The sequence below is a fragment of the Thunnus albacares genome, chromosome 4 (assembly GCF_914725855.1).
Source record: "Thunnus albacares chromosome 4, fThuAlb1.1, whole genome shotgun sequence".
Taxonomy (NCBI): Eukaryota; Metazoa; Chordata; class Actinopteri; order Scombriformes; family Scombridae; genus Thunnus; species Thunnus albacares.
In genome coordinates, this window is record NC_058109.1 from 20360075 (window position 1) to 20378577 (window position 18503).

At 39.3% G+C, this 18503-nt stretch overlaps 2 protein-coding genes across 2 annotated transcripts in view; both read right to left on the minus strand.

The window, feature by feature from the left end:
* The window catches only part of LOC122979994 (potassium voltage-gated channel subfamily B member 1-like), a 38563-nt gene extending 30108 nt beyond the window's left edge, over window positions 1-8455 (minus strand). The window contains exon 1 of the mRNA XM_044347658.1: window positions 7693-8455. Coding sequence (XP_044203593.1) covers window positions 7693-8247 — 555 coding nt within the window. The 5' untranslated portion in view covers window positions 8248-8455. The remainder of the gene's footprint in view (window positions 1-7692) is intronic.
* Window positions 8456-10588: 2133 nt separating this feature from the next.
* On the minus strand, window positions 10589-18245 carry LOC122980951 (prostacyclin synthase-like). The gene is made up of 10 exons (XM_044349416.1): window positions 17984-18245; window positions 17042-17165; window positions 16006-16181; window positions 15397-15540; window positions 14744-14871; window positions 13835-14016; window positions 12212-12365; window positions 11596-11777; window positions 11024-11175; window positions 10589-10901 (listed from the first exon to the last, which is right to left on the minus strand). The coding sequence occupies exons 1-10, from the start codon at window positions 18049-18051 to the stop codon at window positions 10751-10753; spliced, it is 1461 nt and encodes a 486-aa protein (XP_044205351.1). The 5' UTR covers window positions 18052-18245; the 3' UTR covers window positions 10589-10750.
* Between the last annotated feature and the right edge of the window lie 258 nt (window positions 18246-18503).

The following is an 18503-nucleotide window of genomic DNA, read 5'->3' on the forward strand; positions in this document are numbered from 1 at the left end:
ATACACACAATCATTTCATCCATTGTTAAAATTGTAAAATATTGATTATTGCCACTTTAAGTTTGAGACACCGTGTGTATGACAGTGATTTCTAATTTAAGAGAGCTTCTAATTTAACATATTATCCCCAAGTGCAAAATCATATTGCAGTTGTCACGTGAAAACCTCATAACTCCAATTTTGTTTTCCATGTCATGACCTCAGATGGAGAATTTCATGTGCTTATACAACACTTAATCCTATATAACCTTCTCCCCATGCATGTAGGGGAGAAATCAAAGCTGTTAAAACGTATATAATGACTATTTTCTCCACAATTTAATCTGTTAAGGAAAGCTTTTCTCATGCCTGCAGTATGACCCAATGTACAGCCACACAGGGGAAGTGAAATAATGTATAACGAGCCTGTGCATTAGGTCATTTATGGAGTCAATTAGCCTCAGAGGTCCAGAAGGAAAAGTAGCTGGTAGGCAAAATGAGCGGTCTGTCCAGATTGGTAACACAGCACGTCCATTAATGAAGAAGTCATTGACCACAGGAACTAAATCATGTTCTTGGAAAAAGTATTCATTGGTAATTTCTGAGGAAATGGAAGATTAGTACCTTAACAGTGATTTTGTTTATCGTCACAAGCATAAAGGATCTAAAAGTCCATTTATCAAGTGTACAGGAAACTGTGGCTCTAATGCATATGGAAGCTCTGATTGCAACATATGTCTTTGAAGTCCTGGAGAAATCATTTAGGCTTAGCAAATAAGATGCATATGGAGCGCACTCTGGCCCACTACACAAACAATTTAATCCTCATCTCTGCAGTTCACAGATGGGCAGATTGTCTCTATTGATTAGCAGCCACTCTGATGGGATGTGTTACTTTCTAAGGGGAAATTTCCACTCATGCGTTTCCGCACGCTTATCAAACAGCATCAAAGGCACGTTTAAATCAATAATGCTAATGTCTCAGTTTAGAGCAGAGCTTCGTTTCAGTCTGCGTGGTTGCCATTGCACAATACTGATCTCTTTCAAGTGCAGCCTTAATATGAAGTTGAAGCTAAAGAAATCATGAAAAAGGCTGAGCAGAAAACAAAACAGGTAAGCAAGCTAGTCTTCAAATGTACCAATCTAAATGTGTAAAAAGAAAGTGAAATAAGAAAGTGGAATTAGTAAAAAGTTGTACCTATTGCTACTATTACTACTATTCTAAGTGTGGCTACTTAAATATTGATTTTGGATGCACCTCTAAGTGCGCGAGGTACTGTTGGTCTGGGAGCTGACTATTAAAAGCTAGAACTGGAATTTTCATGGGCGTCATGGAGTATGAGGATAGTTATTATCTGTATACATTTGGAAATCGCACAATAATGAGTGCCTACATGCTGATTAGGTTACTTGGGTATGAATAATGAGCAGATGGAGTACAATAGAGGAAAACAGAAAGATGATATGATAAGAGTCAGAGAGACTTTGTTTCCATCTGTCAATCTTTCAAACAGTCCTCGTGACTCTGCATAAGCCTTCTTGGCGATATACGGGATTGCAATCAGTCTGGCAGCTGGGAAACTGTGCGCCATTGATTTACCGCTATTCAAAGCTCACTGAAGCACAATGGAGGAGTTGCTTTCACCCAGCAACAACCCTGGAAAACGACTCATAAAATACACCCTGTTCAATAGTCCCATGCCTGGTTATTAGCATACAACACACATACAAACAGAGTGAAAAAACGGTAGGGAGGAAAGGACAGACGGAGGAAACTCACTGCTCCATTACTTGGAGACACAGCTGAAAATAACAACAGAGACCACAAAATCATAGTATCGCTGGATGTCACTGCACTCTCTGTGACACAGCACTGGAGGTTAGCATGAGCGACTGCACTCCCTCGTGCAGAGATATCAGCACGCAGTGGTCTGTGGGAAGTCACACGTCTTCCCTCTCTAATGGCTGGTCAGGGTGTGTCCTTGCTTTACTCAGCTTGCCTTACATCTTAATGTCTTTGCCATCGATTTTTTCCCATTCTTACAAAAAGTGGTCTGCCAGGCCATATGGGGTGAATGTGCCGCAGGTAACAGAACACAGTGGGTTGCTCCACCCTGACACCACACAGAGCGATAGCCAGGGTGCACAGAGTGATCTCAGACTTCACAAACAACAAAGCAAAGTGCTTACAGTGAAGTCAAGCGGGCATATCTGATGATAAGAATTGCAGTTAACTGCCTCTAGTCATGGCTGTCTCTGGCTCACTGAGAGGAGAAGTTTCCATGCAATTAGTTCAAACAGCCTCTGCCAAGGCAAAAAGAGCTAAGTGTCAGTTTTTATAGCTCAGTATCCTGTTCTGGGCCAAAGCTTTACTGAGTGTAGAGAGCTCTGCAATGCTTTTAGAAGACAGGAATTCAAATTCCCACGGTGTCAAAATGTCAAAAAAGTCTCTTAAGTGAAAGCTGCATGTGTCAACATTATTTCTATGAAACTTAACAATCAGCAGTCACTTTACCAAAAAGTTGTACTGTAAACAATGTCTTCAACAATATCAACTGTCTTCACATTATGAATTTGAGGTGTATTGATGTGTTTTCAATATGTCAAAACACATGTTTGTTTTCTCTTTTTCTAAGCTCTGGGACGTTGCTTGTGCTTACAATGTTGAAACAAAACCAAGGCATTAAATATTTAGCTGATACTGACCCAAAGCAGAAAAAAAGAAAGAAAAGAGCAGCTAATCTGATCCAGATTCATGACGCCATGCCTGTGTGAAGCATGTGAGATGAAATATATCTCTTGGGATATTCTGGTAATAATTGAATCTAACTTTGCAATAATACTGTTGCACATATTAAAACTATGAAAGGTAACTTATGCTGAAACTGACTAAAGTTTACACACATGGAAACTTAAAATGTATTTCTCAATAACATTATTCATAACTAAATGAGTCACAATCAAAGTTCAAAATATCTGATCATATTTGATTGATCGGTTTAGCAGCACTGTCATCCCACTGTCATCAGATGATTCAAATACTGCTTCATTATGATTGGTTCCTGGAAGTATGTGACATCACCTCTTTCAACCCAGCACAGACAAAAACACAGACACTGAAATCTTCCTGGTGAAATAACCTAAACTCCTCTAACTTTAGCAGGAAACTGTGTGTTCATCGCTCATAATACACTGATGAGATAGAAGTTATCAAGGGCCTTTAAATTAAGCTATTTTCAGAGATTACTGTGGTGACGGTTTTAATGCCAAACCCCTGGGAGAATGATTTATAGGGCGACTGTGAACCCTTCGAGACTGAACTGCACCTTAGGGAGTACTGAGCAACAGAGGCCTGCTGAGACATGCTGTATTACATAGGCTGGTTTCATTCACAACCCGCTTGTCCTTTCCTCCCATTGGGCTACATTAAAAATGACGACATATGCGTTCGGCACATACTGCTCAGTATCAACAAGAGCTTATCTTTTATTGATGAAATGATTACCTGAAAGTTTTGCCTGTGTTTCCAGGAGTCCATATTGTTATGTTAAATAATTTAGCGGGCAGGCCCATGGTAGAAATGCAGACTCAAGTGGGCCTTAAACTATTCAGTAACACCTCAACACTTCCAAGCAGAAAGACAGACTATCCAGTGCTGCACATGCACATGGTGTCCTTCACTGCTACTTTGACGTGAAAAATGGCTCGTCTTAGAACGAGCACTGCTGCCTATGTGTATTTTTGGGGAGGTTATAACTCCTAAAGGTTCAGGATGAGATGACATCTGGAGCTATAGATATTCTGGATCACACCTTCTATCTCCGGTACTAAGTCAAGCGTTATTAATGTGCAATTAAAATTTCATCAGCACTGAAAAATAAATGAGGCGGAATATGTGTTTGGGAACAAGCCATGTCACCGACGCAACTCTTCAATTAAACTCCAGAAACAAGGCTGCATTTAATGGCTGCCATTTAACCTCAATTTGACATTTTTACTGTTCTCTGCCTCATATGGAAAACTAAACCATGAGGCAATAGCCCTATTTGTCAAACAACCCCGTCACCCCCCCACTTTCATTCAAAAGTTTCCCTGTCCCTTAAATATACAAACAGCATGTACAGCTTGGCTGTGTTTAGCTGAGGACGAGATCTTGCATGCAGATAGAGCTGTGCTGGGGGGAATGAATTGTGCTCTGTTGGACTGTGTGTGAAGAATTACATCATTCAAGCTGAATGGCACAGTGACAGTGGAGGAAAGACATGAGCCGATGTTAAAATGTACAAAAATGAATGTCAAGAGCCTAAAGGCACATTCATGACATGGAAATTGTGTTTGTTAAGATGTTTTTGAAGCTGATGTGTAATAATTTTACAAAATATTGCATAAATGCAAATGGTGCTGATTCCTAATTAATTATTGTGTAATGGACCATGTCATGAGCCTACTTCAAATTTGCAGTGCAAACACTGTTACATAAGAAAACTATGAATATTTGGTCATGCTCTGGACTATTATTTTATAACAAAAAAAATTAATTCATGGTCCTGTGAGCTCAGTGAACAACAGCAGAACTGAGTAAATATTCAGATTCAAATACTTATTTGCTCAGGTAGTGTCACTGAAATCAAATTTGTTTTCATAAGAAACCTGAGAATAACTACATGAAAGATGATAAGCACAATTCAAACACAGGCTATAGTGTTAGCATTAAGGAACAATCAACAACAAAAGAAAGTCATTGATTAAACATTATACAACAAGAGAGAATATTCTACTTTCAAAGTCTTGTGTAATCGTTTAAACCAGAGCTGATAGATGGTTTCTCTTTGTCTAGTCAGTCCTGTGATCCTTTAGTATTTAATACTCTTTAAATCATCAAAGGAAATATTTTCTGTGAGAGGTTTTGGAGAAAAAGCCTAATATGAGAAATGGTGAAAAATGTACAATCCCTAACATACTCATGCAGCTCACATGACTATGGCATCTGTCTCTGTATCAAGTCTTCAAATCAAGTCATTTTAAGGTAAGTTGAGCAATGTGAGAGTACAGCTTATCTCCAACAAGTCAAAATATGGATATGACATTTATTTTAGATTTGAGCTCATCTCTCTATTTGAGATATAAAAAAAACTTTTTGTTTGGATAGCTGGAAGAGAAATAGCTGCAGTATTTTTGTATGTATTTTTGTAAATAAAACGTAGTTAATAAGCATTTTAAAACAAAAAATTATGAGAAACAAATGAAGAGCATCAAAAAAACACATTGTCATCTACTAATGATTCAACTGGTGTGTACAAGATGGTGTCATCTGCATAAAAATGTCTAATGGACAAATTAGATTATTAATATACACTGGCAATAATTGAGGACCCACTATAGATTCTTGAGGAACCTCTGTGTCAATTTGAAGGGGGTTGATTAGATACCATCAGCAAATATAACCCGAGTTCTACCAGATAAACCAGCTTTTAGCAAAATCATCCCCTCCAAAAAATCCAATTTATTAATAAATCTGATCATCAATATGAAAAGCCTTTGACAGATCAGAGTGTTGTTTTTCACTAGATAGTTTTTAAAAATTGTAATGTTTTTATTTTTAAATGCATTTGCTGATATATTCTGATTGGTCTGAAACAGCTAAAAATTAGTTTTTCAAACTTCTTGGCCATAGTCTCAACAATAATTGACTTTGGTCTACCCTTACAGTTTTGTAAGGGTAGTAATTATTGTAGGACTTATGTATTTGACTTAATTATATATAACTACAATAGGTGTACACAGTGTCAACTGGCAACTCAGACAAAACCTCTATTTCAGTGATTACCGGTAAAAAAATAAAAATAAAAAAATAAATTAGCTACTCGCCACTAAAATAAGTGGATCTGGTAAACCTCTACCACTACCTCTGTTGCTTTAGATGGTTTTGATCTTTAACATGTGACCAAACATAAAATGATGATTAATAGCTTCAGCTGCAATAAAGTTCAGTTTTAGAGATAATCTGTTGGAGATGCATTAGCATTACAGTTTGACTGAAATGAGGTGTTAAAGTCAGATTTTACTTTAATCTAACACACATTTCCTTTGCTACTAGTTGGTCTGTCAATCGGCATGAATACCAGAGGATCTTGTGTAAAGTGATATTTTGTTTCTGCTGGTAATGGTTTCAGAAAGCTCAAGAGAAAACTGAGGGGTGAGTGTCTTAAATGGGGCATGTCTTTGAGCACTGTGATTGAATATTTAAGAAAAATAATTAGGAATTTTATTTATTCAAGATCAGGGATGGAGCAGGTTTTTTCAATAGATGAATTGAATGAATTATGCATTGAAATTTCTTTGAGTAATGATTTGACCATGGTATCGTTTGTGTCTGGAATGCCAAACATGACTTCCCACAGAGATGGTGTCCTGTCTTTGCAACATGTTTCTGAGCCAAGTGTATCACTGTCAGGCATTTTAATCTGTGATACATGGTGAGGCTATAATTTCAATCTACATTTTGAATGAGTAAAGCTTGACATCCTCTCTGGAAGTGTAGCACAGAATATGCTGAACTGTTCTCATTCACTCTCCCTGCTAAAGGTCAAATGATTGAAAAGGGCAACATCCCTCAATGTGCAGATTCCCAAAACAGTTGTTGTATTGGTGATATACAGTTGGGTAGATATTTAATATTTTAATTGGAAGTTTACCCAGTCACATCTTTCGCGAAGTCAGTTCACTTAAAAATTCTGTTAACATGACTATACCCATTGATCCAGCAAAGTGAAATACTCTTGTTCCTGGAGTGTGAGCTATGAGCCTGTTAATGAACTGGATGATTGAATACAGGGCTGGAAATGAAGCAAGGGTGGCTAATGAAGCCAAGAGGAGTGAATGTTGAAAGGAGGTGATAGTCTAAAAATATGTATTTGTGCAGTAGGGTTCCTTGCAGTCCTGACATTATTAATCTAACAAAAAGTGTCTGTCTTTGCATCTGCTTTGGTGTTGCCAATGAAAAACAAACATTCAATAATTACCCCAAGAGAGCTGCATGCAGACAATACTGGCTTAGGAACTGGGATCTGACTAAATCCAATAAAAGGAGACAATGAAGGCTGTTGTGTATTCATCTAAAAAGCACCAACAGAGGGGGTTTTAATTGACACCAGAAAAACTGCACATGAGTCTTTTTTTCCCCAGGAAAGCACACCTAGTTAAGATTATTGATTTAAGTGGAGGAACAAAATTTGTTCCCAAAGTTATACTGTTACACACAGAGATGAATAAGCAAAACTTTGCAGAAAGCTTTGACTTTCACCTCCGGGTACAACAGCATTTCTTTCTCTCATTCCTTCTCCCTCTTGCAGTCCAGATGCTGAAAGATACGGATTAAAAGCACTGATTCAGGTTAAAAGAAAGGCAGACATCAGATCAAACCAGCCTCAAAGTGAGATTTATACTAGCCTCTGGATATTAAAATTCTCATGCTCCCCTTCTCTCATTTTGCCTTAACTATTTTCCAAATTTAAAAACTTCTCATTAGGGCCTGAACCTACTCAGCAACCTTCATTCCACTTGATGGAAAATCATTATTTAAAACTTAAGAAATATAGGCCTGTTGGCTGCAATGCATTGCTATTCTCTCTCAGGTTACCTACTACTTTCACTTATGTGCCCTGGCAGTGTGGCAATAAGAAGAGCAGGGTGAAAAGCTGACTTGGACACTACCTTAGCAGCAAACGATGAGCTTGGCTTCTCCAAGAGGTCCCAAAGTTTCTTCCTCTTTTCGGAACAACATGTGGTGGTAAACTCCTCGCCTTCCCTCTCTCTCATGTTCTCAGCCTCTCTTTTGAGCTCTTCGTTCATCTGCTCCTTTTTCTGGTGATACCTGGCCTGGCAGCAGGACTCCAGATAGATCTCGTCGATGCCCCAGAAGTCCAGCTCTTGGCTGAATGACAGGGCGCACATTTCCTCCATCATGTGCAACTTTCCAGTGCGGTAGAAGTTCAGAATGGACGTGAATGCGCCTGGGTGTCTGTCGAAAAAGTACTCGTTGTTATCCAAACTGTAGTCGTCGCATATCTCCATGATAGAGTCGTGGGTATTGCAGTCTCTCAGTTTGCCCAGTCTTGTACGGGGCAGCCTGTCCAGCGTCCTCCACAAGACTTCGTGGAGAAGACCCCCGACGTTGAGTCTCACTCGACGGGAGTGGTTCTTGCTCCGGATGATGTCCATCGTATCCGGTGGCAGCGTATGGGCCGACCGAGATACCCCTTTGTTCATCTTGACTCAAAGTCACTCCGTCACTTGAAAAGACTGGAAGTTACAGTCTGGTAGATTAAGAAGACATGGCCCTGTAGATGACCGCATCAGGGTCTGTCCTTTTTTCCTGTCGCTGTAATAAAAGAAAAAAAAAAAGAAATTATTTAGGCGCTGTTAAACTGGCACTGCCGGTGTCCTACAGTAGCAATGTCAGGTGGTTTATCCACTCATCAGAGAACGAAATAGATATTTTAATCAGCTTTAAGAGGCACAGCCGCTTTTCTTGCTGACAAGGGTGGCGGTGGGGGTGGAGAGCCGGGCCAATGATAAACTGGACTCTACTTGTGAGCGCTGTCCGGTGCTGAAACGCCTGTCTGTCACTCTGCTGATTGTCGCTGTCCACGGACTCTGGTGCTGAAACGTCTCAGCTCGAGTGGGACAGCCGTCAATCCCGGTTCATACAGGCAAGCGTAGTTGTGAATGAGAAATGTGAATGTGTTGCTGAACTGTTCTCTCAAGGGATATTGAGCGGGACTAATACTAACACCGATTATCAACTTTGATTAAGAGCCCATAACACATTATCTCTCTACAAGTTTAGGCAGTGTTATATGCCGATATCGAGAATCATGTATTTTCAAAAGACAAGTAAATATACGGATATATAAAGTTAATTTTAACCGAGCCAAACTGAACAAATAACTACATTACTTTGCGTATATCTGAGTCATGCAACAGAACATTACATTTACTTACATGAGCTGACAGTCAAACAGCAGATATTATAATAGTGACCAGCTAAGCAAAATAAGGGCAGGACATAGAATATCCAACTGTACCCAAGTGCTACAAAGCTCTTTAGCCTATAAAAATGAAGCCTGAAGCCAAACATAGATGTAAACACAGTAAAGAAATATAACACATACCTGTCTCCCGTATAGTATATCCCGATTCACCTCGCGGACGAACATCAGCAACATTTCAAGAGTAGGCTAAACGCGTTAAAACTTGTTATACCCGTCCAGGTCTCCGTTGCTCTGTTGGAAGCTGATGGAGGCATCATGAGCTACCTCCCGACATGTTGAGAAATATAATTGTTTTACATCGATATCACGTCCAGTCTGCTTTGACCACCCCTCCTGTGGTGATTCAACAAGTAGACTCTAGAGAGAGCAGCCGAGGATACTCTCAGTAGCTCTCCTCTACCTGATCACAGTGTGTGCGTGTGTGTGTGTGTGTGTGTGTTTGTGTATGTGTGTGTGTGTGTATGTGTGTGTGTGTGTGTGTGTATGCCTGCTGGCCGGCGCCTGTGACTGTGAGCGGGATCTTGCAGGGGCTGATTTCACTGAGGCTCCTCCAGCGGCGCAGCCTGTGCGAGTTTAACCCTCACAGAGCCGCAGCTAAGAGCATCCACAATACACTGTAATTCTGCTTTGTGCAGCAGTGTGTAGAAAACAGTGTTATAGGCCTTCAAATCTTTTATTTCAGAAAGTTAAAATAGACCTACAGCTATTATAATAATGCTATTACAATGCATTGTTTCCGGCAGGATTATTGCAGATCGAATTGAGGCTACCACACATTACATGTTCCTATTGGAATAGGGGATCTATGGAAGTACTAAAAGGTATAATGCAGTAAACCACTATTGACATGCAGACATGCTGTAAGTCCCCATTGAAATATTTTTTTTTCTTGGATGAGTGGACGTGAATATACTGTAGTGAAAAAATGTAAAAAAAAAAAAAAAAAAAAATACAATGTATGATATAAGGAATTTCTGTTCAATAGTATTTTTCACGGCCTTAGCAAAGACAGTGTGAATCGTTTGGTTCCATTAATCCATACAAGAGGACTCAATACAAATTCTCCTGAGTGTGATTTTGTCTATGATTTTATCCACACTTTGATATCATCTTTTCACATCATGGCCTAAACATGATCCAAACTGAAAGAAACACTGAAATGTGACTAGAAATAGAGTTTTTCCCCTTCAAATAACCTACACATTATCTCACAATCTGTGGCGGATCTCCTCCTGCTAGTACATGTGGTCAGCTGCTTTCCAAACGGCACACAAATCTAAACTTTCCACTCAGCTTCACTCTGCAAACAGCAGGCATGTGTCAGTGTGACAGATGTGTGGCTGGCTCTGTTTACAGTACAGCCAGTCCCCTCATTACACTCATACTCACTATAGAGCCATGCTCCAGTGTTCCCACAGCCCTTTAAAATGACACATTGTGAGTGCTCGTCAAATTTCCACCGCATCATTATTTTAGTTTTACTCACAATGTGTGGCTGTAAAGGACCATTTTTAAGAAGCTGGAAACACTCAAAGAAATTTGACAACACAGTATCATACATAATGTTTTACATTTATTGTTAAATAACAAAATAATTATATACTGTATATAAATATAGAATACAAAAGTACAAAGGGCATATTGACACTTTATAAACAATGTGCATGTGCTGAAATGTACATAAAAATATATGTTTTGATGTGTTTGACTTGAAAGTCCTAGTGTGTAGTCCTAGTTTTATATCGGATGAGCAAGTCTCCCTTTGGTTGTAGCATCCCGAATCCATAACGACCAGGATCCACTTCCGGCATCTGAGCATTTGGGTCACACAGCTCCAAATCGAAGTTAGTCAACACCATGTAAACAAACCTGGAGAGTAAACACAGATAAAACACTGAATTAGGACATTCTCGTACAAATAAATGGAACAAACTCCTCCACTGTGGAACATTTTAACCAGTTATGTAGTGCACCAATTCTGGGACACTCACTGTCTGATGGTATTGATGGCAAACTGTTTTCCCACACAGCCATTGGTCCCTGCACCCCATGGCATGGTGTAATATTTCAGCCGCCTCCCTCCTTTATAAAAATCTCTCCTCACTGATCCGTCTTCATTCAGGAAACGATCGTACTTGTATTTCTGAAAAGGAAACAAATTTTTTTTGCACAGCAGACATTAGATGCATGCATTCAATAATTAATCATACAATTTAATGTCTGTTTATTTGTCTGATTTATGCAGGACAGATTTTTATTATGTAGCCTTGCAGTGTCCTTCCCACGCCTATTAGCTGTGTTTCAGTTCAAGTGCTCGGCTAATCCCTCTATGGTCCACAGCTCTGGGTTTGACCTCTCACTGGGTAATACAGGGTCAACTTTGTGTAGGCGTTGATTCCACCTTACATAAACAAACTACAGATGCTAATTACACTTAAGTCTGCCTCCAACTAGTCCCTAAGACAATTACTTCTATTCCTGTTGGCAGCACAGGTGGGTTTTGATGAAGTGGGGGAGGTTGGGAACAGGAAAGCCATTATTTCAATAAGACAGGACTACAAACCTGTGGCTCGTGGTAAATCTCAGGGTCCATTTGAGGGCTGTTGAAGGGGAACAAACACACCCTATCTCCTTTCCTCAGTAGGTATTCTCGGCCATCAGCCATGTGGAGGGTTTTTTCCTGCACTACCTCTCTGGTGATGAAGGGGGCAGCGGTGAGTCTGAGCGTCTCTTCCAAGGCACTATCTGGGAAGGGGTGAAAAGAAAGGTTGTGAACATCTTATAAAGAGCAAATACAAAGGTCATATACATTTTTGTTCACATTTCTGTGGCATTCATCTATTTTCTGTGTGTTTTTGCCTCTCAGATTTTCGCAGTCACTAAATTGCACAATATTCTGAATTTGGATTTATATATAAACAGCTCATTTGTTGATTTTTTTTTGCACTTTGATGTGCTTTTAGCTGAATAATTCTCTTTCAAATGTAATGTGAATATGATGATGATGATTTTGTAATTTACATTAGTCCCAGTTACACTTCATATGGATGTTATGTTGCATTCTGTAAACGTGTCAAACTGTGAATTCAGACTTTTGTTTCTACCTCATCTTGTGGACAAAAAGACACCCTACAACCAATAAACATCCACCTGTTTACATAAACTGGAATTTAACTCACCAAACACAGGGGTGTTCGCAGGTCTGTCCAGCTGAGGAGCCTCAGATGTTTCCGTCTGTGAGATCTCGCTGAACTCCCTCCTCACTGCTGTCAGAGCTTCAGGATTTGTCAACAAGTAAGACAACAACCAAAACGCAGCAGGACCCACATTACCCTGGAAACAAACAAAGACTCATATGAGCACGGCAATAAGGTCGTCTCTCTCACTCTGCCGTTGCATAGTGACAGCACAGGTGGTTATTTGGTAACAGCAAATAAGAACATCACATGACACCCATAGTATTCATGATGTTTTATTAGAGTTTGAACAAAAGCGCACGTTAAATTAAATCAAATAGTCTAATAAATTATTAGTGCTGATGAGATAAAAAACAAACGGCCTCTTCTCATGTGTCTGAGATGAGAAGCTCTGGATAGTATCACTACCAGCAAAGCACAGCGCAGTAATGGTTTACTTAAAAAGGAAAGCCATTTGAAACCTTAGGTCCCCTGCCATCTGCCTGCGTCCAAGGGCAGGACATCGAAGCTATTTAGTTTTACGGCAAACCACAACGAGTAGTTACATAACATAGTGAACAATGCAAATATAATATAGTGAATAAATTACCATGAAATTGCCTCCTTAGTCACTTCAAATACACTACAAAGTGTAATTAATGCTTTATTTACAGAACATGTCCACTGCTGATGGCAGGACTTGTGTCTCCATTAAAATGTGCGTCACAAGGCCACGACACGCCTTCCAAACTGAGTGTAGGAGACTTTGCACAGATATAGAAATATTTTACTGCTTGATTTTACTGAATATTAAAACAGTTTGTTATAACTGTTTTAATTCTCCCTCTAACAAAACCTCTGAATGTCCAAGTATATCATGAACAAATATATTAATGTCTGCCACTGAAGATTTAGGGAAATTGAAAATGTGATTCAACTAAAATTGTGTAAACCATGGCGACAAGTACAATAAAAGATGAGTAACAGTCCGCAGGGTAAGACAAATGTTGAAGTAAATTTCTGATTAACACCCTGGCTGCAATAAAGCCCTCCAGCAGGACTGTAGCCAAGACTGTATGAGTCAGTCCAGTTAGATGTGAGCAAAACACAAGACAAGACCAACAGAAATCCCCTTCTCTTTTTTTTAAGATGGGAGGAGGCGCAATTATAGCCTGATACTTGACTTTTTTGACTCATTTCACACACAGATTCTTTAGGAGACTATGTGCTATAGTGACAATTATCAATCAAGTTGTTTTCTGAGGCATAAAATAGTAAACATGCCAACGTTCCCTCTTCTTAAAGGTCCAAGATGATAAGAAGTAGTCTCAAAACAGACACTGTGTTCAATTACAATTCTTTATCTTATATTCCTGAGGCTCTTTCCAGATTTGCTGTGAAAGCAGAGGTGAACAGCACACTCAAGTGCCAAAGAGCCGTACTGCAACCCTATGTCACTTTGAATTCAAGTCTCTTTGAGGACATCTCAGACATAAACAACCTCATAGGAATGCAGCAGCATCAAGTTAATCGGATTACACAGGCACCTCACCTTATCTCTTGTTCTGATCGACAATTGAAATGATCGCTTTGCACATCATTCCATTCTTCTGACGTCTCACTCACCTGTGTAGCCCAGAGTTGCAACAGCACGGCCTTCCTCTGCGTCTCCTCATCGGCCCCCTCCTCCTGCAGGAGCTGCCTGTAGGCATGAAGCCAAGGGCTTGACCCTGAGTCCTCAGTCAGACCTGCTGGAGCCAAAAGCTCCCACAGTCTCTGCCGAACAGTCTGGGCTGTCCTCTTCTCCTCTGTCACACACAGATAAACATCAAAAAGGGAGTGAGAGAGTGAGTCAGAGGGAAAATAGTAACAGTTGAGCTCAATCTGATTGTTGAATGACATGCCATGATAAATGAATAGATATAATTGTACACAAAAGGTGGGAGAAGAACAATATTTCAATAATGGACAGGTATAACAGGCACAACTGGAGGACGTACGCAATAATATTGTAATTAGCTGACTTCACTGCGTACTATGGGTGGAACAGATTCGATCATGTGCAATGACACAGTTCACAAAGGAAAACAAAGCCTGAGGAAATAAGGTGTAGTCAGCTGTATATACAAGTTAGATCATAGTCTGTAGAGGTGAATCGTAAAAGTCCCCAAAAAACATAAACAGACCTCTAAATGCTAGGTAAGTAACTGCTTAGGAAGTGAGACTTGTCATGGCAACCACAAAACAGGGAGCAGCGATTGATGATGTCAAAGCACATTAGTGGGAGACATCGTGACAAAGATAAACAGTGATGTCACGAGTTACATCTTCTCCTGATTCATGGCTTGTAAAGCCGATGATTTAGATCGACACTTCTTATGAATCATAGCTGAGAGACAACTTTTATCATTTAATGACAGTTAAGTTGTGCTTTCAGATAACTGTTCTTTGACCGATGATCACCTGATGAATAATATCAGCGGGTGCGTTAAGTTTAGTGGTTAATTGTGAGAATTGTTAGTGTGCGGTTAGTACCTGGCTTCAGTGTGCCCCTTGCCATTTTGGTTAAGAGACCATCAAACTTCCGGTACTCCTTGTAGACTTCTAAGGGATCTGTGCTGTTGTTGTTTTGCTCTCCTCCAAACAGCGTCAGGTACCCCGCCCTACAGAGAAAGTAGATACAAAGTGTGAGAAAGTGTGGGAGCCTGCACTTGATGAATGGTAACCATTTTTACACTTGATGGAAAGATAATAAGCCCATACAGGTTTTCCATTTGAAAGCCATCACACACAAGCACTTCACTTTCAGCAGGTATTTTTCCATTGGCCCACACACTGTGAAGCATCTCCTCCTGGTAAACATTTCTATCATATACTGTTTCACGTTCCAGATGTATTCTGGTCTGACTCCACTACTCTTCTCTGTTTAGTAAATGACACCTCTTATCATGAAAGCTGCAAAAGAAGAGGCTACATTTTGATTCACATCCGCTCTACCAAAAATGGGCTGCATGTTCAACCACAAAGGTGTCCTCAAACATTTGCGTGACAGAGCGGAGTCATCCTTCATTATTCTTGCTGTATTTACTAACAGACAACCGCAGGATTGACTGGTGTGTAAACTGTTTATCTGAGTGCTTTTAACATGAACCCATGTTTCTTTTGACATAGCATGTGGGTGTTCTTACTTAAAGAGCACGCCGTAAGAGAAGTTGAACAGTCCCTCCTCTTTCTGGTCTTTCTGGTTCTGAGGCATCTCAGCTTTCAGCAAGGCCTGCAAGTGCCTGCTCATGGCGCTGTTGAGGGCAGCAAAATTCATTCCCAGGAAGTGCCTGCGGACACAGAAGGTTTGAGGTTACAAAGGAAGAAAAAGTGAACTACTGTACAGTCAAAGGGATTCCTGACAGTGTTGTGAAACCACTGACACACATTATTTATGCTCACTTGTTGACTTAGCCCTACCTATGTTTCCCCTTTAGTAACATAACATAGGTATTATATTTAGCAAACTTTGAGATGAAGTGGTTACACAAGTAGCAAAGAAAGGAGGGGAAAGGTGCGCACTCTTAACTCAGATTAAATCTGAGTAGTAGATCACAACTGAGCAATAACAAAACAAGATTTATCAAAAATGGGAAGGGTGTGCCACAGAAATATCCCCAGCAACGTATTCATGAGACTTCATGGGAAGTTGGGCGGATTTCCACGAACAAATTTCACTTCCACATTAATATAATATGAAAATGAACATATACAGTACGTGCTCTCATTTTGGAGTATAAATAATAAGGACATACTGTTTCATCATTGCTTTTGCTTTAGCTGGCTGGTGATATGGGAGCCGCAAGTTGAAGATCCTCTCCATGAGCACCTGCGCATATCGAGTGAAGTCCAGGGAACCGGAGTCATTGATTACTGAGTCGTATGAGTGTGGATCCAGCACCACTGTCACGTAACGTCCAGCGGCACGCACCTATCAATGAGCGCAGACATATATGAGATACAGGTATAATGTTGAGGAAGATGAGTAATTCAGGCCTGTTAACTGCTTGTCAGTTAAAAAATATAGTGTTAAAAGCAGTGAAAATGGCTTATAATCTTATTTACAAGTAATGATCATGAATTGGATTATGTGATATTATATCACAATAACTAGTTGGGATTATTCTTATATATCTTATATCTTAACTACAGTTTTTTTTTTTAAGGAAAGCAAATTCACTAGTTTACTATGTTTCTCAGGGATTAAAGTTTCCCTTTAATCTTGAATCAATACAAAACTCTAGATTACATTTTTAAGAAAATGATTTGTTAATATCGTTAAAGAAATATGAAACTTTGTATTTTGTTTTAACAGCATATATGAACATATTCTCAAATGTGTAAATTACATTTGGAAAAGCAGAAGTGCCTCCAGATTATATTGTGTAACATGAAAACAAGCAGAAAATTCTACAGCAAGTTTGATTTCAATTCACTTCCCTTTCACGCAATCCCTCCAAATTTAGCCTCAAAACTAACTAAGCATTCAGTGCCGTCTATTGTAAAATTACATTCAGAGTTCAAAGTTCTTTCTTGACATTGAAAATAGCAAAACAACATCATATCGAGGTCTATTTTGTAGAACTTCTGCTTTTAATAATATCATATTATCTTCCTGTTTGCCCAGTTGTTGGTGTTGAATTTGTTTAAATTTTCATATTTTCTGAACCATGTTAAGACCTCCTCCACGGGGAGGTTACGTCCTTACAGTGACATTAGACATTTAAAAACATCTACAGAGGTGAGACTGTTTTGTCAAAAGTTCATCATCTTTAAGTTTCTTCTACTCACTGTGAAAATGTCGCCATGTTTCAGCTTCATTCGGTTCAAGAACTTGGAAGCATCTTTGCCAAATTCAAGTGCATGGCCTAACCACGGGATTATTCCTTTGTCTAAAGGTGGCTCAGACTTGGATCTAAAGAAAAAAAGTAAAAATAAAAACTGAAACTGATTATCAAATAAATATAAAGGTGTATTGTTAATTCAAAGAGACTGATCTGTCTCTCTTGGAACTTCATCCACCTGACATGACAGTATTAAAGGACACTACCAAACACACAGTCCTGGACAAATAAAACTGTGATTTTATCTCATTTGACAAATACGTATCCCTTATTGTCTGCCAGTAGAAAAAAACAACAACATTAGTTTTAGGGTTTCCAGTAGCTCTCAGTGTACACAGAGTGCAGTCTGTGTTTGGTTTGTATGACTAGCCTTTTATCATGAGATTATTGTTTGAGGTAAAGGTCACTGTTAACAGTAACAGGGATTAGTTGAAAAATGATCATTGCATCACAGATTTGTTTTATTTTCTCAAAAGGAAAACAAAGACCAGTGAGGTGTGAAGGTTCCCCAGGACACTTCTATCTCTACCACTGTAGTAGTTGAGCCACATTCCTCAGACCGGAGTGGAAACAACCTTAACTTAAACAGATTAAATGGGTTTGCTTGGGTGCGGTGATAAAACGCGTGGTAAGTCTATTATTGTTATCATCACAATGGTATTGTTATTAATGACCTGCTCTTAGTGACGCAAAATGTTTGATAACATTATAATTTGTATCATAAACAATATACACTGGGTGAAAGATAGACAATGTAAACACAAATGTTAAAAGGAAATGTAAAAAAAACGATTCCAGTGTCATAACAGATAACTTCCTCTGCTTTCTTTGTTCTAAGCATATATCCAGTGCATTAAAGACAACACAGGTGACCCACATAGTAACTTACCTGGTTCTGTGTGTGAGAATGAAATAAAGCAGGGCAGCTTGGACGAGCAGAAAAATGGTCCAGATCATCTCGTGTGTTTATGTCCCAACTCCTCAGTCACTGTACTGTCCTCAACCCACACATGCTTTTTATGTGGCTTCCTTACACGCAATTGCGTCATTAGCCGACGACCGGTCCAGTCATAACATTTTCAGACTCTAAAACTTCCATGATGAAGCATATACCACGTCATTCTTTAAACAAACAAACAAACAAACAAAAAAAAAAAAGAGTAAACCAAGGACACTCAAGGAAGTAAAACGATATTAATCTAATTCCCATCTAACACTTGTTTTGCAGGATATACAGTAAGGCTATCTATTATGGGAATTTATGCAAGACAGAGTAAGTCTTAATCAACTACAAAAGACATCAGATTTCATTAGGTGTAAGGTGTACTTCTTATTTCTCTGCCTTATTTTGGAAAATGCTCATGATGAAACCACTAGAATTACATAGACTCTTGTTTACAGGTGTAAAA

Coding starts and splice junctions, on each gene's coding strand:
- LOC122980951 (XM_044349416.1), bottom strand. CDS start 18,051: ATGATCTGGACCATTTTTCTGCTCGTCCAAGCTGCCCTGCTTTATTTC. Junction 12,366..13,834: donor TGCAACTCTGGGCTACACAG/GTGAGTGAGACG, acceptor GTTTGTTTCCAG/GGTAATGTGGGTCCTGCTGC. Junction 10,902..11,023: donor GCCATCAATACCATCAGACA/GTGAGTGTCCCA, acceptor TTTACTCTCCAG/GTTTGTTTACATGGTGTTGA.